Raw genomic sequence first — 25,939 nt, 5'->3', positions numbered from 1 at the left:
CCTAACAGGGTCTACAGAGGATTGCATCTTGCACATGAGCAAAAAAGCATGCCTTGTCTATTTTAGTATATTTGTCTTAACGAAGATGCAATTTGGAGCATTTCTACTTAAAAGTGCAAAACACAAGGTGGAGCCTATGAAACCCGCCCACAAGGTGATTTATGGCTGCAAAACCTCACTTTAAGAGTGGTAGTTGTTTGCTCTAAAACTATCAAGGGTCAGATATTAAATTGAAGCCCTTTTTTTTTTTTTTTTTTTTTTACCATTTTAAGATAAAATAAAAAATATTACTGAATATATATATATATATATATATATATATATATATATATATATATATATATATATATATATATATATAATTTGCGTGCAACGTTATTTACACAGTTCCTCTTTGTAAATCATCTTCACCGTGTCCATAAACTAGGGTCCATATTCAGAGTTAAACAATCATACTGAATTAATACAAAATTGCACACATCAGTATTCAGACTTCAGTATTAGAAGTTTGTTGAAAATAGAGCCTTGTCTCAGTAGTGCATGATTCTGATCATAAGCCCATTGCATGGCACTGAGAGGGGTTTTAAGTCGAGGGACACTGCTGTTGTACATACAATATGTGACCCTGAAACATGTTCTGGATAAAATAATTGCACTCAGAAATTGTGAAATGCCATACAAAATCCAGAAATTCAAATAAAGACCAGGTGCATAAGAAGAATCTGTATGCAGAAATGTTTCCCTATGTGATGTAATATAGATGTAACTTTTTTAACTTTGAAGGTAACTCTGAATATGGCCTTATCGATACAGTTGATCAGATTTTGTATTCAAACTAATACTCATGATTTGTGATCTTAGTAAATCAGCTCCTGATATTCAATAAAAATCTAAAACCAGTACTTCTCTACCACTCGGAATTACCAAGAAGAACCAAAAACAAACTTTCCTCAACAACAGAAGACTCTGATGATACTGTAAGTTGTGCAAACACTTTCTGAAAGAAAGAGCTATGTAAATACAGAGATATATGTAAAAATGCAGAGAAGGAAGTGGGCTTGGATAGGACAAACTATTTCCCTTAACCAGCATAACCAGTAACAAAACAGATTATGCAGGCAAAAAGTAACTAAGAGAATACTAGTTACAGCTGGAAAAGATCATATAATGCATAAGAATGAATGGGGGCGGGGGCAGAATTAATTGAAGAGAGAGTCACATACTGGCATGGCCAAGTCTCATGGAATACAAATGTCCAGATCTCATTAATTGCATTTATTTTCCAATAAAATGTCATGACATAGGATGCATACATCTGAACTTGTTCAAAATAGCAGATCTAGCAGGGTTAAATGCACTACGTTTATCTACAATATATCTGAAAGCTCTCAGTTTAAGCATGCACATAATTAATAATAAAAAATATGGCTTCACTTTGAAAAACAGTCTTTAGTAAGTACGAAATGGAATTTATAATAACAATTTCAACTCCCTGGTTCTCTAAAAATAAGTTTAATTAAACTATAGAGGAAATCTGCAAAGGGATAGCATAGCTCTCAGAACCTGAAACTGAAGGTCCAAAATATTTTTTCATTGCTTATACTGTACAGTTAACCAAGAGATAGAGATTTTAGCTAGAAGCAACAGCAATTAACGAATGGTGGGAAACGACTCGCTTTATGACACCACAATAGTTCCTCTGTCTACGAGCTTCAATGAAATGCACCAAACCTGGATAAGTAACGAGTTTAATCGGATATATTTAATCAGGAAAATCACCAAACTGTGCAAGTCATACAGGAGTGTAAAAGAAATATTCATGTTTCTCTTCCAGAACATAAAGCTAACATATATAATAGAATAACGTATGAATTAACTTAGCTATTCGATTTTTTGTATGAAGTACAATAATGGAAAACTCAAAAAATCTGGAAGAAGCATTCATAGCTATACTGCAATGTGTTAAAGCTTACTAACCAGTAGGTGCCTGTATAGTGTAAAGCATGCATAGTGTAAATGATATTATTACACCATGAATTATACTGTGAGTTTATTTGAAATATCTTTACATTTTAAGGCATGTGTTTCAGGTCTAGTGGAATTAAGAAATCTTCAACGTGCCTCTGGTTCATGAAGAATATTGAAAATAGTGAACATCTGATCTGGAAGCATTTAAGAGTAGTGTAAGATGTATGTGGAAGACTGCTGGGCAGGGGAGGCCGGATTGGCTATGCAGCAATAGACCTAGCGGGTTTTTTTTTTTTTAAACTTGAAACTCCAAAAGAGCAAAAGACAGCATTTGTGTTCACACCTGCCAGAACTGAAAGCACTCCAAAATTTCTGGCCAGACATTCAGAGGCCATGGCAAACTGCATATTAACATTCTGTTCAGAGCTGAAAGCTGAGACACAGATCTAGTGTCTTTCAAAACAAGGCTAGCATAGAGGACTAGTATAGACATGCCCACAAATCCACAGCGTGGTATATCAAGCAGGACTAAATAGAAATAGAATGCAAAATCACTTTATAGAAGATGACAATTCAGCAAATGTTATCTTTGTCATTTAGAATTGCATCATTCTCACTCACTTAAAAAAAAATAAAATAAAATAAAAAAATTACACAGGCAAAATACTTCTATGAGTTCCTGACAGCCCCAAAGTACAAATGTCTGTATACAGTATGTACAGCAATAAAACATGAAACACACATTTAAAACAACTCTATTCAGTCACATCAACTGTGTGCTAGAAATATAGAAATATACAGATTTAGACCATGATGGCAAAGTTTTAAGTTTCATATCAGAAAGTACGATGGATAATTTAAGTCAAAATTTAAATATTTTTTAAAGGGTTTCACACTGAGCTCGTGTCAAGATTAAAAAAATAAAATAAAAATTTTATTAAATAAGAATAAAAAAATTTCATTCATAAGTGTGACATGCTCATGCAATTTGTGTTAGTAGTAGGAGCGATAATGAGATTCAGAATTTGTCACTATTTACCATCCACCAATCTTGCCATATTAATAATGGCAATAGGCAGAGGAAATAAAATACATTCATGACAGTTCCACTGATAATAATTAAAATAACATGCTGGTAAAATGGTGAAAAAGACATTTTATCTTTGATTTGAATTTATTCATTTTGTCCTCCTGTAATAGACTTCATTGGCTGGCACTTTGATATTGCTACATTTAGAGTATAGCTCGCTGGCTGTTAGCGTTCAAACACAAGCAGGAAAAATGCCTGATCCTGCTGGCTTAAGCTTGTTTTGCAGCTGCTAGCCAGTAAAATGTGATTAAACCAAATGAACAGATGTGTTAATTTGGCATTAAATATGGACACCTTTTGTGAGCATCATTATGCACTTTTACAGCACAAAACATGTTATATCAGTTCCATTATGTTTACCAATCATGAATAAGCATCATAAAATGAACTGTCATAAAATATTTCAGGTTCAAATCCAAAATCCCTCCAGCTATGCCCCAGTAACACAAAATCAAAAGAAGACACTGGTGCCTCCTAAAACAATATGAAAATCAAAATCAGTTGTGTTTCTATAAGCCCCGTATTTGATTGTAACGGCTAAAAGAACAATGATGATTTAACATGGTGTGGCTCTAGTCAATCTGTTCAGGCTCAGCATCCATGCAGGTCTCCCATGGGTTCTTAGGCATGTGGGGCATGGAGAAGAGAAGGAGGGCAATCCCACTGAGGAAGAGGAAGGCGAAGGCTATGCAGGCGCAGATGAAGGACCAGGAGTAGTAGTATTCAATCCAGATGGTCTCCTCACTCTCAATCATCCTCTTTACTGACTGCCTCATCACCTCTACTGAAATGATGGCACATACACCTGCAGGAGAAATGAGGGAACAGAGATTACAGTCTGATGAAGGAGAATGCGCTGGGAAGTAAAATAATGGAGAATTTCAAAATCAGCAATGAACTTATACAATAAATGCAAAAATAGTGCTTTTATTATTTTTTTTCAGTGCAGTTGAAATAAAATGCAGAAAGTGAAATCAAGTCGCATATCAAATCATCACATCCTCTGCTCTGTCTATGAGACAAACCAGACATGCTGCTTGTTTGGGACATCACTGAACATGGACACTACCATTACTCTTTGCCTCTCAGAGCAATCCCATGATCCCAAAGCCAAGGGACAGTGTGTGCTTTTAATAAGTCAAGACAAAGGTGGTTCTACAGAGTGTTTATCAGGGGGATGAATACTTATACAACCAATGAATGTCTGTCTTTTTTTTATATATATATATATATATATATATATATAATTAACTTTGACATGAAACTTCAAATGTTAGATAGCTGAAATGGTAAAAATCCCAATTCATTTTATTACAGTTCCAGGTTGTTAGACTGCAAAATGTGGAAAGGTTCAAGGGGGGTGAATACTTATGCAAGGCAATGTACAGACAGATATCCAGACACTCGTTGTCTTACCAGCAAATGCATAAAACATTCCGGCAGGTTTGTGGAGATATTCCTTGCCTTTCCATAGAGATCCCAGAATGCACAGAGATCCCAGAATAATGAAGGCCAGGCTGAAAACAGCAATGGCTGCTGCTGAGATGTTGTACTCTGGAAAGAGAGTAATGCAATTCAATTTTCAATTCAGTTTACTTCTAGAGCACATTTAAAACATCTAAAGCTGACTAAAGTGCTGTACCACTGAGAAGAATTGAGATTTAAAAGGCACATCAGCTTCACAGAATAAGACAGCATAACGTAAAACAAAACACATTAAAAGATGATAAAATATACAATGTATGAATCCCCTTATTAAAAAAACTAAGTGGACACATGACTTAAAAAAATCAAGGGACAAATACAGTCATATGTCAAGGAGAAAAGATGGGTCTTAAGGTAAGATTTAAATTAGTCAAAAGTTGAAGCAGATCTTACTCTAAAAGGTATCGGATTCTACAAACCAGGGGCAGCTGCTGAGAACGCATGGCCACCCTTGTGTTTTAATCACAGACATGGGACATTTAGCAGTAATTTACTAGTAGATCGAAGCGCCCTGCCTGAAGTGTAAGGATTAATCATATCAGTGATCTACTGTGGAGCCAGTATTGCCTTAAAAACAAACAGGAAAAATTTCAAATCAATTCTATGATCGAATGGAAGCCAGTGTAGAGATGCCATGACTGGTGAAATATTGTCTCTTATGCTTGTACCGATAAGAAGTCTAGCGGCGGTATTTTGGACAAGTTGCAAATGGGAACGTGAAGACTGACTAACTCCCAAGTAAAACTGGAAATGTTATGAATCAACCTGGAATTGGACGTGTGCCTATATTATCTCAACGCACTGTGAAGAGGTTGGTTCAAGTGGCCAAAAAATCTCCAAGGATCACAGCTGGAGAATTGCAGAAGTTAGTTGCTATCACGATTCCCCCTCCAGTTAGTGCTGAAGTATTGCAGCGTGTTCGGAAAACCGAATCACAAGCTCGTTGCACGAGCCCGGTGTGCGAGCGCTTAGCGAACGCACGCATTTCGGTCATCAATGACATTGCCTTTGTTTACTTTGGACACATGCTTTTGTTATGGTTTATTTCCTGTCACCACCTCTGTATTACCATTGGTTGTTTCCCGTGTGTGGCATCATTGTTTTCAGCTGTCCTGTGTTTCACCTCTGATTACGTTTGTCATTTAAACCCCTCGTGTCTCTTTGCACATCACATAGTATTGAGTGTATTCTCGTTACCAAGCGATTGTTGCTTGTTTCACGTTTTGATTCATGTTTATTGACTTTGATTCTCGTTTCTTGTTTTGGATTCTAGCCTTGTCCAGTTTATGCCTGTTTGTATATCGCTTGACACATTGCCTGTTTTGACGACGCTCTTGTATCATGATTTGGATTTGTCTGCCAGAGGACCTGGACATTGCATTCATGGCATCAGGGACTTTATCAAATATCAATATGGTTTATTGGCCACAAAATCAAGGTCCTGCCATGGCCATCCCAGTTCCCTGACTTGAAACCCATAGAAAACCTGTGGGGTGAACTGAAGAAGAGAGTCCACCAGCGTGGACCTCGAAATGTGAAGAATCTGGAGAGATTCTGTATGGAGGAACGGTCTCAGATCCCTTGCCATGTATTCTCCAACCTCATCAGGCATTATATGAGAAGACTCAGAGCTGTTATCTTGGCAATGGGAGGTAGCACAAAGTATTGACTAAAAGGGTGCCAATAGATGTTGCACACCTATATTTAACGATTTTTTAAATATAAACCTGTGTTTTATTTGGAATGGTTTGATATCCATGAGAGCAGAGTATTTCTGTGATTTTTTTAACAACAAAAAATAAAAAGGTTAAACATAAAGACAATTTTTCACAGTCTTCTTTTCTCATATTTACCAAGGGTGCCAGTATTAGAGGAGGGCACTGTAGATGAAAAAATAAAGTATGTCATAAAATCAAGCATGATTTATTGGCCAAAAGGTTAAGGAGACATGAACAACGGATCTTAACCATTCAACTATAGATTAGTTTGTGTTTAATTGTTTCAGCAATTAATTTTGGCAGTCTTAAAATTAAGCTGGTGTATGATCAATATTGTAAAGTTTATTTTTTAGATGTATTGACATTACCTGTTAATTCATTCATTCATTCATTTATTCATTCATTCATATACTGGTCAGTGTGTGGATCCTAAGTCTATCCTGGAAACATGAGTACAAGGCAGGATTACACTCTCCATGGGATGCCAGGCAATAGAAGGGCACCATAAACACCCAATGGCCCATTCGTTCACACTTAGCAGGTCAATCCACCTACTGCTTATTATTGTGTGGAAGAAACTAGAGAAATCCATGTTGGCATGGGGAGAACGTGCTAAAGTCCACACAGACAGTAACCAGAGCTCAGGAGCTGTGAGACTGCAACACTACCCACTGTGCCACTGTGCTACTTTGGACCAGTTATGACTGGTATTAAATTTTGCTAAATTTACTGAAATCATTTGTGAGTGCACTTGAGTGTTGATCTCTGTTCTTGACTGAAAATTAATGTCCGTTATGCACCACACAAGTGCAACGTGTCTGGAACTCCACATGGAGTATCTGAACTTTCTTATTATCTTTTACTTTTATTTAACCTTAATTTAACCAGGTTAGTCACACTGAGATAAAAAAAAAGAATCACTTTTATATATATATATATATATATATATATATATATATATATATATATATATATATATATATGTATATGTATATATGTATATGTATATATATATATGTATATGTATGTATATGTATATGTATGTATATGTATATGTATATATATATATATATATATATATATATATATATATATATATATATATCTCTCGAAAGATGTAACATTTTACGGTATGGTTTGATGTATGTGCTATGAACACTACATTGCATTATGTTAACAATTCGAAAATAAAGCTAGCTATAATGTGTAATGCATTTTCATGGATATAATGTGTTATGAATGCATTATAGCATGATATGAATGTGTTCATAGTTCAATACAAATGAAAGTTAAAACAGGAGCTTTAATAAAAAAAAAAAATAAGGAAAGCAATATCATTCATATATTACAGATTTTGTCAAATCATAGGAAAACTTTGTGGAAAGCAGATGCCAGCGGAAAAAAGATGACTTTGCGGCTCATGTGCACCACAAAGGCTGGAAGCACAAACTCTGAGAGATGTTTATAGATCTCTGAAATCAGAAATCAGATTGAGCATGAGAGACATAGCTTGCTTTACAGTATTTTTTGTCCCCAATTCACTGGAACAGATCCTCAGTTTCTGCGCTTCAGGCCAATCTACAGAATTAGTCCAGAAATTATTGCTTTTTGCAAATTATTACGGCAGCATTTGCCACTTATGGCTACTTAGACAAATCATTTCGCTAGAGAATGAGTCTTGCTTTCGCTAATGATGAACCAAATGGAATTCGCACACTATACTGAGATTGGTTTCAGTTCATCGACTTATAATATGATGTCTTCATAGTATGTGTGTTCATTTTTCTGTTTTAGGAATTAAGGTCCTCTGTGCGATGTAGTGCAGCCTTTGGGGTTGCCTTTGTAGTCACTGCTGTATTACGTGCTCAGAAGGAGTATAATGTGCACAGTCTGCTGTAAGGACAGCGCTAGAGAATAATAAAATAATCAAGGAGACAGAATGGTATGCTAACTACCAGGCTCAGGCTCATCATCCAGAAACCCACCGACGCCATTCACTGAGGCATGAGAATTGTTCATCACACCCCCTGCCACGATCCCCTTAGGGACCATGTTCAAGATACAAATTACATCCTACATTACACTGTACATGAGTCTTGCACATGAACAACTTTGTAGCGCTATGAATCTATACATATAGGGCTGTATTCTGTGTTGAGTTCAGTGCACATATTCAGAAGTAAATACAGAAATTTTGTACATGGTTTTCAGACCCTGGAGTTAACACCAGACTTAAGCATTATTTATATGCTATATAAGAGTTATGCATGCGGGGTTTGTTGACGTTATGTCAGTGTCCTGTAATTCCAAACTTGCTCTTAAGCTGCATATAGCAATGGGCATGTGTTCTTTACAGTAGAGTGCAACAAATTAACAAAAATTTAAAACATGCTCATCCTGCACACATGTTAGGATATCATTAGAATTTCAGGGCTACATTAAGTATTTCATTATTTAATGGCTTGTGATCCATCCATCCATCCATCCATCCATTTTCTGTATCGCTTATCCTACGAAGGGTCGCGGGGAGCCTATCCCATGGGACACAAGGCAGGAGACACCCTGGACGGGTTGCCAATCAATCGCAGGCCACAATCACACACCCATTCACACACTACAGGCGATTTGGAAATGTCAATCAGCCTACAATGCATGTATTTGGACTGGGGGAGGAAACCGGAGAACCCGGAGGAAACCCTTGACGCACGGGGAGAACATGCAAACTCCATGCACACAGAGTGGAGGCAGGAATTGAACCCTCAACCCAAAGTGTGAGATGCAAAAAAGGTAAAATAATAGGATGTGTTGGATCAAGTGCTATTTTATAAGCTGCTGAATAATAAGGGTGGAAGATATAATGTTAAATGCAACCAAATTTACAGTCATGAACGTGATGATTAACACTAGGACTATTCATGCAGGATTATACACTAGACTCCTGTTAGATGTTTATTTCAATTCTTGCCATCTTTTTATTCATATATCATTGTATTAATCTTTAGTATTCAATTTTTTAAACTGTCTCTTGCTTTTAGGCTACATCTTATTCCAATTAAGAGCAAAAAATAAACATGAAACACTATTTTCTTTCCATGTTTTTCCATCCTTTTTTTGACTTAAAAGCCAGTGTTTGTGTTTAAAGGAAGTGGCTTAGTCAGATGCTTCTGCTCAAGAAAGAACTTCCAAGGTGTGAACTACAAGCAGTTAATTTACACAATCTGAAATGGGGAGCCAAGAAGATTAACGTAAACACGTGCAAACGCTGTCTCTGAATACTCGCAACTTTCCCCCTTAAATACTGATGTAACTTTTGGACATATGTGTCTTTGACTTTGGCGCTTTGTGATTTGTAAAGGTAAAACGATTCAGAACTTAAAATGCAACTGAAATGCCACACTGAGAACAATTACATACAGATACAGTCAAAATTGCAAATCAGGTTTATTGTCAAATTAAATTTACAGACTGTCAGCTGTTTGCAATGAACAAATGAAACAAAAACAACTGAAGCAGTTCAACACAACGAATGCTTTAATTGGTTTCCCCCAAATTGAACTGAAAATGCAACTTATAATAACTTCTCCAGTCTCAAAATTATTCAACTCCCTGAATAGAATCCCTCAGAACAGCACAAATATGCAAAACAGGTGTTGTCTCACGCACACCTGATGTATCTAATCAAGGGCTTCATTAGTTGCACCAGGTGTGCTTGAGCTGGAACACATGAAATATCTGAATTGGCTAGGGGTAGCAAATTTATGAAATACCAGATTTCTGAGAAAGCAGGTTATAAAAAAAACCCTCAATTGACTGTAAAAGACCTGCTGCAAGACTTGGTGGAAGTGGGCACTGTACAGAATCATGTCCTTTGGATTTTTCTATCCATAGTGTTTTGAGGTAGCATGCAAAAGAACAAACCTGTCAGTAATGCTAACTAGATTCAGTTAGCCAGATAGCTAGATAACTTTAATGCCTCGTAGATGTTTCTATCCAAACAATATGGATTTCACAAAAACTACTGTGGGATGAGAACACATTCCCAAGCCCTATAAAGCTTCCAGTACAATGGTCATTCGAGTGGATAGTCTCCTCTCTCATACAGATAATCTTACCTCTTTGTGTTTTAACCTCAAATATCTCAGAGTCTTCTCCAGGAGTGAAGTGTCTGAAGTAGGAGCAGTTGACCTCTGTGAGGAAAAAAGAAAATGACAGGAATTCTCTGTTACTTGAGAATTATTAGGAAATTAAATCTATCGATAAATGTAATGATAAATGCATAGGGGAAATTGAAGCCTACTACTTAATTGGTTATTGGCCACTAAATAATCAACAAATTGTCAAATCCCAAGAGACACTGCGTCCAACAAACATGGCCGCCAAGGACTCCAAACACACAATATAATAAACACAATATAAAGCACACACAAACACATTCAACACGAAGTATTGCTCAGTGTAACCTCGTCTCTTGACATACCAAGCCTTACAGTTTATGACTGCTATTCTGGTTTTGTCCAGTTTGCCCCCTTTTTCTGGTTTGTCCCCTGGTTTCTAAATCTAGTCTTGCTGTGTTTTGCCCTTTTGTTCATTGCTTGTGTCCCCCTACTTCCACTTTGCTTCACGATTTGGATTTGTTTGCCTGTTATAAAATTAAGTCTTTTAACTGCACCTGCAACTGTCTTTGCTACTTGACACAAATATCTCTTTGTCAGAAAGGGTACTAAATTTTATAATTATGGCACAATTGCTTTCCAGTCCCAGCCTTGGGGAACCCCTGTATTATATAAACAATAAAACATGGTGATATGCACTGTTTTAGGAAATGAATCAACAAATTTCCAAAAACAGCATTACCTGAAGTGTTTCATTCCTATTATACTACAGGAATTTGCCAACGATTACCATTTTTATTAAAAGACACATCATTCGTATCCATTGGTAGTTACATTTAATGATGTGGAACATCCACAAAACAAGTTAGTCCATGTTATCACTTACACTATTACAGCTATAAACAGATATAAACCCACCAAAGTGTCAGAAAGTTACAGCTTTACCTCACTTGCACTGGAGACTCCTTCCAAAAAATGATAATGTCATATCAGGGAAAACATCACCATATTAACAATGACACACATTTTTAAAAATGTGGAGCATTTGTGTGGAGTGTCTGCCACACTTCAGCTGTCAGTGCTTCTGTTATAGAAAATGAATCAACACGTCCTGACCCATCAAATTTGAGATTTAACCATGCTGTGGTACAAATGATATTAACTTATTATGTAGAATTATTTTATGCTATTTATATTTGTACGGATAGGATCACACTTATCAAGCCAACACATATGAATTCTATTTCATAACTCTATTTTGGGAATCAAAATAATTCACACTCTTCCCAGCTGTGAAATCATGAAAGTTTATGCATTCATAAACTTCAAGATGGGAAATATTATAAAGTGCAAGACACTGAGCCTCTATGACCACCACCACACACAGGGAACCCTGAACTCCTGAACCTAGCAGTATGCACTTGTCAATGCATATCAAATCCCTATCCATACAGAGAGTACGCGAGGCTGCTGACAAGCGTTAATCCCCAGCTATTGAGGCTAAACATTTTACGTCTGAGAATGTGATTACAATAAATGAGAGTGGCAGGTTAAGCCAGACAGATACCAAGCTATAACTGTGTGGATTATCTTTTCAGCCCATGGAATCAATTCCATGTCAAACCATTAATATTAGTAAAGTAGGTCAAATGCAAATACTAGAGGGCCATGCTGTGTACACTCTAAAAACTGACCTTAGCAAGTAAAAACACAGAATTAATGTTAAAACATTAAATATAGGTAAAGATATTTAGTATTTCATATTATGAGATTACTTTTTTAACAAACAAAAAAACAAAAAAAACAAACAAATGGTAGACGATTCATCTTATTTAAATACATTTCAAGTTTAAGAATATTTTATATATATATTTTGAAAACAAATGGTAGACAATTCATCTTATTTAAATACAGCTCAAGCTTAAGATTATTTCTATTAGCAAATAATTTAGCTCCTTTCTATACATTAAGACAAAAACTATGTTAAAAAATATAAAAAATAAAAAATCTTAACAATCTTATGTTTTGTAATAATCTCATAATGAGAAATATTAGACCATTTCACACATATCAATACTGATATTTACTGAAATGCTGAAATTATAGTGACCCAATTTACAGCATGTAAACCCCACCAACTTGAGATTTCCAACTTTCCCAACCTTAATGGCGTCTAAACTTTTATTTCAGGAAACTCAAGCATGAAGCTAAAAATGGAGCTCAGATGAATCAGCATAGTGTGGTTAGAATACTGAGTTGTTCTTTGTGAACCCAGTCTGATGTAAAACAAAATTTGAAGGATTGTACCAAGCAATACCACCGGAAATAACCACCAACGTTTGCCATGACTATAATCATTATTAACTTGAGACTTCTTACAAATTTGCAGTTGTTAGATTGTTAGTGAACCACATGCTTTCTGCATAGTTGGCTGAACCAAATGCAGTATGTTGTTTAATGGATACCAGTCTCACAGCTCTGCAAAGCAGCATATGCAGGGTGTGGCAGCAGCTGGCAATGCTATTTTGGACCAAAGAGTGTAACTCCTATGTTGTGATATTTACATTTTATTATTATTTATTCTGTTTGCTATGTGGCATTCTTGAGAACAAATTGTATTATTTCTGTTGTGTGAAACCCCCCTATTTCAGCCATTCGTATGAGTTTTCTACTGTTTTGAATTAAGTGCATTAATTGCGTACAGGGAAAAACAGCCTCCAATTTCAGGAAGAATCGATAATGATAATGAAGATTATTTTCCCCACAGTAGTGCTACCATCTGGGGAATAGCCCTACAGGCAACAAACCAACAAAACCCAGCAAGGTCAAAATAAGTGCAGAAGTGAATGAACTATATGACAGCAAGTCTTGAATTTCTTCCAAAAACAACACTAATCTAATAAAATGGACACTAAAAAACCTGTTTCTTATGCCAGGCAAGACATACATCTTTTGTAATCATAGGGTACTGCTGCTTATTTGGTGCATATGTGGGCGGTAATATTTTCGAAACATCCCAGGATATATGTTTTGGCAATGAATTGTCTGAATGAACCATAGCCCAGTTAATGTGTTCACATTTTCAGTTGCTCTGTTTTTGGTGATCACCTTCATTGCAGCAAGCAATTTCTGCAATACGTTATGCACTCACCAATAATAAGAATCAATTATACCAATACTGAGTCTGACCCAAAGTTGTGTCTATAGTCTGACAAGACTGAGCCTTCAGTGCCTTCAATTTTGATCTCAGATTGGGGCCACTCTGAAGCCTAGATTTATTACCAACGTGCCTACATTGTTTCAACACTGATATCAGATTGGCTCAGTACTGACTACATATTGGTTCAATACCAAGCTTACTTTGAGCCAGCACTGATCTTTAACTGGCTCAATACTGAGTGGTGACAGGAAGGAGAATGCTCTTAGCTCCCCCTTAGTGTCCCTCTAGAAAAAGGTAAATGAGGAAATCATGAGAGCAATGAACCTTTCTGCACTTCCGGTGGAGCAATAAACCAGGGTCTATAACTGCTCTGAAAGTTGTCTCATCACCAGCATTCCCCATGAGCAGAACTCGTACTCCCAAACTGAAATCCAGTAAGCCTTGCCCTCTCTTCACACTGTCATTTGATTCAGTGGACTTTTCACTCCATCTGGATATATTGGTGTGGGTGCAATGTATTTTCATTTCTTGGCAGATCCTGAGCCCAATGAGAAAGAGAATGAGAGAGAGAGAGAGAGATATCCACCTGAGTCTTGTGCCAAGGCCTCTCCTGCGCCACCCTAAGGTTTGTACCGAGGCCTCTCCTGTTCTGCTGGCGAAGCCTCCATTGCTTAGGATGCCATTGCTTCGCCTTGCCATTAACAAAGAAGCCATTGCTCGGGCCCCTATTGCCAATGAGGAATTTGTACCACCCATCTTTGAGGCGGAGCTCCTAGTGCCCTGATCTGAGGCGAGTTACCAATATTGTCTGATGTCTGCGCATCAGACTAGGCCTCTCTGCCCGTCTGCACTAGGCAAGAAGGTGCTTCCTGAACCTTGTGGATGGCTTCATTGAACCATTGGCATGTGTGTTCTCTGATACTCTGGACACCTTTAAAGACAGGTTTTGCCGATATACATATTCACTAGGTGGCTTTGCTGGCCTGTTAGTGTGCTGGTCAGCCACCCTGTATCTCTGCCTGGTGCCATGTGGTGGTCAATGGAGGGCAGTGTTTCTTTTTTGGTCCTGACCCTGGCCTATTGGTTTATTCTCTGATTGTGCTCACCTGTTCTGTGTTACTTTCTAATTAGTTTCTCTATTTATACCCTGATGGGTCATGGTCTTAGCAAGTCTGATCAAGTCTGAGCCTTATAGTTTGTATTCCTCTATTTATGTTTTCCTGGTTTTGACTCCTGTTTGTTCTGAAAATGATTATAGACTGTCCCACATTAACACTATCTGCTGTGATTCAACCCCTGTAATGAACTCTGAGAATGATTCTTATTTTGTCCTCAATAAAACTCTGAGCACCCACACTTCAGTCCTGCTACAGAATTCTATACGTTACAGCTGGTCTGTTCAGGTGTGGATGTCAGTCAGCATGTGAATGAAAGCCGGAGCTCAAACCCCACTTGCGTGTCTTGCTGGACAGCTGACTATTTACGCAGCCTAAATTTGGGTTTTGGGATTTCATAGCTCTCTCTCCCTGGCTATATGCAACCATAATTTTTTAACACAAGTTACGCTATCCTATATCACATAACTAGTCTACTGAAAAGTGTCTTTCAATTTTACTGGTTCAAGTTTCAAGAATCTTGAAAAGATTATTTATTGCCATATAACAACATTAAGTACTTGGATTCGGTACAGTTCTGGGTGTGTGCCAGTCAATCTATCAGTAACTTTCTTCTCTATGTGTTTTTATCACTGATTGTCAAAAAACGTATTATTGGATAAAGTTCTATTTTATATTGTTTGTTAAAAATAAAAATACTTTAATAATTTTTTTTATCTTTTTTATTTTTACGTTGTCATAACTTCAAGGCTACATTGAACCAATCTTGATTGTTATATCAGATCAAGCTACTCTTCCAGTTCATCATAACAGGCAGCAGGTGGTAACACAAAACTTTGCAACTTATTAACAATACATTACTGTGCTGTAATGTATATGTGATTAATAAAGACTTATTATTATTAAGGATAGCTTTAATTCCTTCTCAATTTCTTTAAGTATTCCTCATTTGCCAGCATGCGCATCAGATTACGAGCTGTTAATTCTCAATATCTCTTGATCACTATTCCAGCAACCATTGTGGCTTATTTCAGTCCTCAGTGCTTGAATACAAAAACGCTTTGGTCAGATTGACCAACTTGCCTAGATTCTTGGCTCTGGTGTGTTTATAGCTGGAATAAATAAGCTGCTTTGTTTAGTGCTACACCTGGCCAAGAGATTGATTTCAATTAAGTCCTCAAAACCAAATGATGTTCATGCCATAAATTTCCCTCTAGTTCAGATGATTAATTATATCATTGTTGTAAAGGCTCATTCACAATGCTTTAATAACAACTACCTATCTCTATAAACCCAGCCCAAAAGTATATTGTATAGTAGTGGTCAACAACTGTCTTCCTTGAGATCTACCATCCGACAGGTTTCATCTCCAACCAAAAACTAATCTAGAACTTCTTAAGGCAATGATTAGATGGTCAGATGGGCATGATTATGGCTGGAGGTAGATCTCCAGGAACAGGCTTGGTGACCACTGCTGTGTATGCATTTCCAGATATTTAAAAAATCATAACATTTGCTCTGGGAATATTCTAGCAAAGAACAGTTCCCGTAAACAGCCCTTTATCATATGGCATTTAATGGTATGATACCCGAACGTGGTGAATGATTACAACACTAAGCAACACCACCCCCAGTATTTTGGTCTATGAGTCATGCATACAATAATAATAAAATTTGCTTCACTAGAGGCAATATAGACAACAGCATACCTTTTTTAAATTTCATTTTCTCCATATTGAAAATGCTGAGGTGATTTCCAGATCTATCTGTCTGATCACAGAGATATAAGTGTGATTAAGCTGTGTCAGTGTGTCTACCCTAGCTGATATTAATTTCACCTAAAAAAAAAAAAGGAAAAAAAAAAGTTAATATGCTTGTTCACGTCTTCTAGTTGAAGACATAATTACTTTAGTTTTTAACATGATGGACCAAAATTTGGCATAAGATATCTGATTAGGATATGGAACATGGAAGATTCCACCTACTGTACAATGCTTAAGCGTTTTTCAGTTTCCCATCTGAAGAAGAACCTATGTTCTTTGAGTACTTCCTTTTCTGAAAAAAAATGTGTGTTTAGTATATTACTGTGTTGGAAGACAAGGTTTCAGTTATGGTCATGGTGGATCCTCATGGTGGAAGCTTATTCTGGGAAAACTATGTGTCAGGCAGAAATAAACCTTGGATGAGAAGCCAGTCTATCACTAGGCACAATGAGTCACACACTCATTCACACACTCATACACACCTAGAGGCAATTTAGTGTGACCAATCCACCAAAAAGGATGTTTCTGGGAGGAAACCACAAGTAGTCCACATAGACACAGGAAGAACATCCACACAGACAGTGAATTGAGCTCATCAACCCTGGAGCTGTGAGGTGGCAGTGCTTCAGGTTGTGCTACCGAGCCACCTCCTTCCATTCAGTGTTTCCTTGAAAGCAATACCATCGTATCACACACACCTAGGCCAAACATCTGAATATGGTAGTGCAAGTGGGTGGGGGAGGGGGAGTGTACTAAATTAGCTGTAAGTTAGTGGATATTCTTTTTTAAAACCTCATATTTTATTGAGTCTGTGATGCTTCTGTGGGACTTCTGTGGGGAAGTATCTAATTATAATGACAGTTGCCAGAATACGAGAAGAACTTTGCCAAATAGGAATCATTTTAGACTGTAAGGTTCCATTGGCGGTTCCAGACACTCATCACTCACTCCAATAAAAAATATCCTGTAGCACAAGAGCTTAAAATTACTCCTAAAATAAGTCCCTTTCATGCGGCACATTTAGACATTTAAATTGGAAAGTAATTTGAAGAAAAGAAAAAAAAAAGAAAAAAGAAAAAAACATTTTCACTGATTCCATGAAAAGTTGTCCCAGTTTCTCAAGGGTGTCAGAAATTTGGGAAATTGGTTGAATTACTAGACATATTTCACATGGTTTCTGATTACCATGGGCTAACAGCATTACATTCATGACATTGGCTTGCCATAGCACCAGGGACAGAGCTAGAGCCAATGAACATGTGATGTTTAAACCCTGTAAACCCATCCCAGGCCCACCCATGCTCAACCAATTATCCATAATGATGCACCTACTGTGAAATAACCCCTAGAGTATTTTAAGCTGAATTACTGAGATGACTAAGTGGTTAACTTTCCAAACAAGACCGAACATCCTCTACTGTATGTTCAATTTGGAACCAATGCATGTTAATAATTACATCCCTGGCTATGAGTGACACTGAGGTTAAATTAGAGGGGAGCTTTGGGTAATGTAAACAAAACACACAGCTGACCTCTAGTACTATAATTTGATGGAACTGTAAATATATATATATATATATATATATATATATATATATATATATATATATATATATATATATATATATGGGACATAATGGTAATAAAAATAAAGGAGATGTAATGCAGTTTCACACTGTTTTATAGAGAAAGGCCCTCATTACAAAACTGTCAAATGATTAAATCATTAAAGTCATGTGTGCAGATTTTGCTAGTTGAAAGCCTTTACTGTATCATGTAAGTTATATCTGTCAGAACACAATATGCTGATATTTTTAAAAAATAATTTTCAGAACAAAAAAGGAAAACGTAACTTTATCACAGTTCTTCAATTAAGAATGAAGTTTAAATGTACTTTATTGTCGCATCCCAATTCCAGTTAATTAAAAAACCTACGCTGATTTGCAGAGCAAGACACTGCAACATGCCGACGCACCTGGTTTATTAAAATAGATTAAAATTAGCTTTACTGTCCATTCATTTAGCTACAGATAATTACACAGTGGAGTTGTGAGGTTTGATATTTAAGCTTTGCAAGATCAGAAGAACTTTTTCACATTTTTCCGTTTATAATCCTGTTTTTGTAATTTATCATACAAATGTGAAAAACAGAAACTGTAGTCTTTTTAAATGTGCCCACGTATAAATAACGAGTATTATAAAATGTATTAATTAGACATAATTAAAAATACAGCTTGTGTGCATTTGTAAAGCACTAGGTCTATATCCTGATTGTCTCAATCAGCCACAATACTCATTCATTTCACTGTTTAGGTTGAAATATTACCACACAAAGCACTACACTTAAATAAATGTATGATGTAAGAAAATGTCACACTAAATGAAATTTCACAGTAAGAAGGCTTACACACAAAGAGGCTGAGTATAAAGGAGGAAGTCACTTAACTTTTTGTGGTTGCAGGGAAGCTGAAAAAGTAGAAGGCTAATTATGACTGGTGCTTTGGTAGACCTGTAGAGGTAGAGGTAGACCTCTCACCTCTAACAAATATAGTGCCAGCCAGAAGAAATTGGCAGAACTTAAAAAAAAACACCAAACCCAAAAACCCTAACAATGTTCTTTCTTTTGTAATAAATAGATAATAGTAAGATGCTAATAATGAGTTGATGGAGACTTAATGTGAGTTAAATTAAACCCTTATAGGACAGCATATTAGTTTTAATTAGAAAACATGATATAATCATTGAGAACTCAATACAATACATAAATTTAACATCATTGCTCAATCATTGTTAGCATCAACACCCAGTTCAACAACTGCTTCGTCTGACCATACCAAAAACACTCTTGACAGTTATATGTAGACACTAGGGTTATTTTCTTGGCTTTTTCAGGTCTGTCACTCACCTTTCCCCTCTTTATATATATATATATATATATATATATATATATATATATATATATATATATATATATATTTTATCTTTTAGTCTCTCTCTGTTCTCCTTGTGGCTGTTTCACTTGCCTGTCTGCATTCTTGTCTGTGGTAATACAGGACGAGAATGCAAACAGGCAAGTGAAATTCTGCATCATTTATCTTCCATGCTAGAAGCAAGGACCCTTGATGTTTTGCCTGTTAGGGGAAATTTCTGATCTGTCTGTAAACCTGAATCTTATTAGACACAATGTAAAACAGTATTTTTCCCCACAGGAAGCACTGATGAAGTTTTCATTTAAGTTAAATTCTTACCTAGATGTTTTTTCCCCCCTGAGGATTCTGTTTTCACTCCATCACATTCAATTTAGTTAAAACCTGAGAAATCCAGTATTATCCCCAAAGTTCTTTGTCCTTTATTGCTAGTAGCTACTAACAGGCTCTCAATGGAGACTCATTAAACCCTGTATCTCAACACAGCAGTTGTTTTAAAATCTCACATTTCTTATAGCGCCATTAGAGTTATAATCGCTTAAACAAATAGAGCGATTGTATTTGATTATATCACAGTCATGCCTGTATCGACTGTAATCCACAATGCTGGATAACAACAAAGCTCTGGTTATAAGTATGGGTAAGAGAATCCAATGCCTGTCAGAAGCCTTTTAACTCTACTTTCAAAGGGTTAAATATAACAGATAGGTATTTCTCCTAATGGAGAACAGCCAAGTTAAATAAACATACTGTAGACTAAGGTCACTTGGCGTTTGTATTGCATTAGTGGAGCTCACAGATACACTACAGTTCGGAAACTCAAGCCACGTGCTAATTACTGTTTTACTTCACACAAGCGACATAGCTTAAGTACCATGTATAGTTTAAGATTGTCAGCTGGACATTCATGTTATGTCCTACCCTGCGAGTGCATCAGATTTAGACCACCCAAAGGGGCCAATTTGTCTCCTCTAATGCAGTCTGCTCAGTGCACAGATGAAAGGTTATGCCTCCACATTGCCAAGATTTCTGTAGCTTCATTACGGATTAGATATCTCTGACCTAAATAATAATGAATCACAGAATCAACAACCTGCAGACTTGTAAAGGACCAATAGTTTAAAACATGTTAGCAATTCTTACCATAAAACACTAGGTCTTTGGATACACATTACTGCTGAGATGAATTGTCTTATCACTGTAGCACAAACACCAAACACAGCATGAGGGCAAGCCACACCACTGATGATCCATGTGCATACTGTACTAGCAATTAATTTACCATGTAATTCTGAAACCCAACTCTAAATCTGTGCACAAATACATAAAGAAATTACATTTCCCCCACATATTTACAGTCTTTACCCTACCATTACACTTTGTCCAGATTAATGTATCTTGTTGCATAGACATTTAAAGAATGTGTTCATCAACATTGATAACTTTTAAAATATAATACTATAAATTCAGTTTTAAAAGAATAGTTCAGAGATAAGGGTTTTACACTTCGCCCTATACTTACTCCAAATCAGCCCAGTCAATCAGCTCAGACATTCAGTATACTTCCTTATATATGCTACGTCTGGGTAAACAGACATGTAAACATGGCATTAGCTTCCTCTGCTAGGCTGATGTAGTTACACTCTAAGCTAAGGTATCTAGAACTAATAGAAGTCAGTCACACCCCAAATCCTTAGAGAAAATATCTGACCTCAGATTCTTAAAGAAAAACGACAATCTTATGTCTGTGTAATATATCTCTAAAGACACAGTATTACTTAAGGTAAACAATGCTTATAAGTAATATGGAATTGGGTATGTAAATGCACTATCCTTGCTATTTCACAACAACTAAAGCAAATATAGATGTATTTCAAATGTATTCACATAAATCACTTCCATTTATGTAAACCACATTACTGTCATAGCACCACTAACAAAGCAAATGTTAAGCTTTCAACATGTCTTGGCTGACAGACTACATCAGGGGTAATGTTATAAAGTTAAGGACATTGTAGTTTGCACATATTGCTAAACAATAGCAATGTTAATATTAATTTAGCTATGTAAGACATCTTCCTGTGTGGTGAATGTATAAGAACAACAGACATGTAACATGAATAATTCATCTTTTGCTCCAACATGACTTACCTCCTGGCAGACTGATCGGTCCACATCCTTTCCCCACGGTCTCTGGATCGTCGATGTAAATGTGCTTCTTGCAGAGCCTCCACAAGCCAAAATGGGCTGCCTCACAAGTACTGTTTACAGAGTTCACCTGGTGGCTTAACACAGCCCAGTGATCCGTCACCACGGCTGTGAACATGCACACTATGCCTATCAGGATGACCACAAATGTGATCTTCACCTTTGTACTCTTTTGCATGGTACCTCAGAGTTTTCCTGCTCTTCTGTGCTCTGCTTCTGGCGAAATAAACGCAACTGGGCCACGCTGAGCTGGCCTAGTGTATGCTCTAGGGATGAATGCGCTAGGGGTGTATATGATCAGCTTGGTCCTGGTGGAGGTCTTTACTTGGATGGGCTCACTGCAGCACTGTGTGTGAGGACTGAGAACGAGAGCCAAATGGCAGTGGCATAGATTTACATAGGGAGTGGGCCTGTGAAGTGGCCTGCAGCTGTTGAGGTACATCAGGAAAGTTGATGACCATAAGGGCTGTCTCATACGTGTTAGCTTTAGGGAGGGTGGGGGGAGTGAGCCGAGCTTCTATAAATGTGTGATGAATCAAGGAGTCAGCCAGTTGGCCTCTCACATTTCATAAGTGTGGGTAGGGGTGTGGCTGCCCATGCCAAAATAAGTTCAACATGAATAAACACATAAATAAATGTGGAAAATCCACCATACTGGTTTACAATATTTAGTTTTATTGCAATCTTTGCTTCTAGAGCAAGTGTTCTGTGACAATTAGTTTCACAGAAATATAATATTCATACATTTTCTGTAAGAGCCATTGCATGATGTGTCATGAGTCAGTACAATTCCAGTACGATTTCTTTCATGACATTTTTGAGAAACTGGGTCATGAGCTCTGTGGTTAGTTAATTGTTAGAAAAATGTTACTATTAATAGTAATAGTAATAATGTGTGCAAATTGACCATGAAACATCTCTAGACCTTTACCCTCATTAACAATGCAATGATGTATGAATAAACATGAATATGCAGAAACTGGAAGTGCCCTTATACTTTATTTTGGAAAACATGTCTTGACTGGTTGACTAAATTTGCATAAAGGGGAAAATTGGTCTAAATTTGGCTCTAGACACATTAAAACCACCAATGCTAATTTATCTCATGTAATGTTGAAACAAAACTAAACTTAGTTGCCGCTCTACTAGATTCCGGACTGCCAGTGTGGTTTCCTTGGAAACTAATGGAGACTTATTATTGCTTGTGCTCATTTCCTTACCAAATACCAATAGTAACGTTGTCACCGTGTGACCCTGATCCTGGATAGCTTATAAAGGGTCCCACTTTTATTCCTCAAATTCAACCTATTTATGTCTTGTTGTGAGACTCAGGAAGTTGATTCATAAATACTAAAATATAGTGTTCTAATCCATTTGCTCCTTGATATATGCCTAATTATGTTCACATCTACTCTGTTGACTGACATTATCCTAAAGATTTTTTAATAGTATTTTTGCCATATTTGACTGTTGTGGTACAACAGACACATGGCCTAATGCTTATGTTGAGTTGGCAAGCTAACTAATTTTGTAAATTTATACTGTATGTTCATAACTTCTTGTGAATTGGTCAGTTGGACATGCCCAAAATTGGTCGGGACAGGTACAAAAAGCTTCGACAAGCAATTACAGATCCTTGCCCTAACTGCTGCAAAATGCTGATAGTGATGCAGGACACTTGCAGTCTATGAGAACACTACTGATGATGCATTACCCATTTTCTGATGCTGTGTTGTTAAAGAAACTACAGCTGCTGACCCTGTAGAAGGGAAAACATAAGCTCCTTTGCTGTATGGTCGTAGGAGCTTGGAGACTGTTCAGTAACATCAAGAGACACAAGTCAGGTCAAGAGTTGTCTATTTCTCATTTGCACAGTTACGCAGGGAACACTAGACACTGAAATGCTTGTGATGAGGCTCTGAATCAGACATTGACAGTACAGACATTATTAGAAATTAACAACCACATATTTAGACTTGAATGATGAGAAATGATACTGTAATATAACAAGGTAAATGAAAACAGTGGTGGACTAAGGCAGAGTAAAAGTGGCATGTGCTATTAAGTAAGGCAAAACAGTAAATACAAGTACAATAAATAGTACAAAGTAAATATAAATAGTAATTATCTAAGTGTCCGGAAATGGGAGCAATAAAGTGTTGCAGTGCTAGATGAAGGACTACTAGCTGTTAATTAATCTTATTGGTTTGAAGATAAAAAGTTTTCATCAGTCTGGTTGTCTGTGATTGGATGCAACAGAAACATCTGCCAGATGGCAATGTTGCAAACAGGTAATGAGCAGGGTCAGTGCAGTCCTATAAGGCCAGTGGTATATTTCCAGTGATGAGCTCTGCTGATCTCGCCACTTTCTGAAGAGATTTGAGGTTGAAGAAAGAGCAACTGCCATACCAAACAGTGATGCAGCCAGTCAGAACACTCTCAATGGTGCAGCGGTACAGGTTTGACATGATGTCAGAGGAAATACCAAAACTCTTAAGCCTCCACAGAATGTAGTGATGCTAATGGCTGCTCTCACTACTGTGTCTGTGTGGAGGCTCCAGGGGAGATGTGGACACCAACTCATAACTCTTACCTCCTTTGTAGAGTGCCTTGTCACCGTTACAGAATATACCCTTGAGTTCCAGACCATCGTTGCAAGGAGTGAGTGGAATGAACCAGCTCTAAAGATGTTGTTTCCCAATAGACTTAACCCGGAAGTGGTGACAGGGCTGGCCTGCTGCGATGATCAACTCACCCTCGACTCACTCATCGACCTGGCCATCCGACTTGATCGACATCTCAGAGCCACCCTCCAGTGAGTAGTGAGGGATGTTTCACAGGGCCATATGCCACTGCAGAGCCCATATAGTTGGGGTGCAAGTGGCTCAGTGAGGAGGAGAGAGAGAGTCACCATCAAGAGTTTAGCTGTTTTTACTGTGGAAAAGATGACCATCTCATATGGCAGTGCACTCTCAAGTCTTGTCGGGACACCAGGGAGAGCGAGGACTCCAGACCCCACGCCCAAAGGGTGAGTCCATTCCAGTTAACCTCTCACCAAGCCTTTGTTCTACCAGTTATGGTCAAATACTCAGGGGTATCTTCTGTTCTCACAGCACTGATCGACTCCAGAGTGGTGGGGAACTTCATCGATCAAAACATGGTGAACCAGTTCAACATCCCCGTTCATCCCTTACTGCAACCACATAAGATTCAAGCCATTGGTGGAGCTCCAATTGGGGGAGGAATCATTTTGCACTGCACAGAGTTCCTCTCCCTCCAATTCAGCGCACTTCATAAAGAAATCATCATTCTCTATGTCACCGTCTCTGCCAGACATCCCGTCATCCTAGGTCTCCCATAGTTGGAGCTACACAATCATCGTATTTCATGGACTGACAAACAAATCATACACTGGTCTCCTTACTGCCATGCAAACTGTCTTCAAGTCTTCTCCAGTCATCACTCTGGTGGCCACATCTATAGAAAGTCCTAACCAACCTGCTCCAGTCACGTTCCACCCAAGTATCATGACCTTGTGGAGGTATTCAGCAAAGAGAAAGCATGTGGACTACCATATGACTGCGCAACTGAGCTGCTGTCCGGAACCATTAGACATCGGTTACAGGTGTATCCACTCTCACAGACAAAATAACGAGCCATGGATGAATATATTCAGGAGGCACCCCAACAAGGGTACAGCAGACTCTCTACATCCCCTGCTTCAGTTGGTTTCTTTTTTATGGAAAAGAAGGGAGGCGGCCTCAGGCCATGCATAGATTACCAGGGCCTCAACCAATGTTCTGTCAAGTACCGCTATCCTCTGCCACTTGTGCCTGCAGCCCTCGAATAACTAAGACCAGCGACCATCTTCACAAAACTGGACCTTTGCAGTGCTTACAACTTGGTCCGTATCCAAGAGGGAGATGAGTGGAAAACTGCCTTTAGTACAACCTCGGGTATACCAACTCCTTTACAACTCGGGAGTACCTGGTCATGCCATATGGGCTCTCTAGCACTCCCTCAGTGTTCCAGTGTCTCATTAACGACGTCCTAAGAGACCTGCTGGGGAGAAGTGTCATCACCTACGTCAACGACATTTTGATATACTCCGAATCCCTTTGCTTGATCAGACTATTCAAACTCATCCAAAGAACAAGCATCGACTGCTAAAATTAGCCAGCCGGATCAGCCCAACATGACAACATAAAAAACAGTAATATATATATATTTTTTAAACACAGCAACAAATTAAGAACGTCAACAAAAGCACGAGTCTGTGTCACCAGCAGTGCAGCACCACCGGATGTAGCAGCACCATCGGATGTAGCAGCGCCACCTGATGACTTTAAATCTCAGCAGAGAGGCTCGGGCTTCATTAGCATTAGCATGTTCA

At 37.7% G+C, this 25,939-nt stretch overlaps 1 protein-coding gene across 1 annotated transcript; it reads right to left on the bottom strand.

Moving 5' to 3' along the window:
- Positions 1–1,260: 1,260 nt before the first annotated feature.
- cacng1a (calcium channel, voltage-dependent, gamma subunit 1a) lies at positions 1,261–21,928 on the bottom strand. Its single transcript, XM_017482164.2, has 4 exons — positions 21,490–21,928; positions 10,374–10,448; positions 4,475–4,612; positions 1,261–3,863 (listed from the first exon to the last, which is right to left on the bottom strand). The coding sequence occupies exons 1-4, from the start codon at positions 21,722–21,724 to the stop codon at positions 3,631–3,633; spliced, it is 681 nt and encodes a 226-aa protein (XP_017337653.1). The 5' UTR covers positions 21,725–21,928; the 3' UTR covers positions 1,261–3,630.
- Positions 21,929–25,939: the final 4,011 nt, after the last annotated feature.

This window comes from Ictalurus punctatus, chromosome 12 (assembly GCF_001660625.3).
Source record: "Ictalurus punctatus breed USDA103 chromosome 12, Coco_2.0, whole genome shotgun sequence".
Taxonomy (NCBI): Eukaryota; Metazoa; Chordata; class Actinopteri; order Siluriformes; family Ictaluridae; genus Ictalurus; species Ictalurus punctatus.
This window is presented reverse-complemented; position numbering and strand designations above follow the sequence as displayed.

Coding starts and splice junctions, on each gene's coding strand:
- cacng1a (XM_017482164.2), bottom strand. CDS start 21,724: ATGCAAAAGAGTACAAAGGTGAAGATCACATTTGTGGTCATCCTGATA. Junction 10,449..21,489: donor ACCGATCAGTCTGCCAGGAG/GTAAGTCATGTT, acceptor TTTTCCTCACAG/AGGTCAACTGCTCCTACTTC. Junction 4,613..10,373: donor TGAGGTTAAAACACAAAGAG/GTAAGATTATCT, acceptor CTCTCTTTCCAG/AGTACAACATCTCAGCAGCA.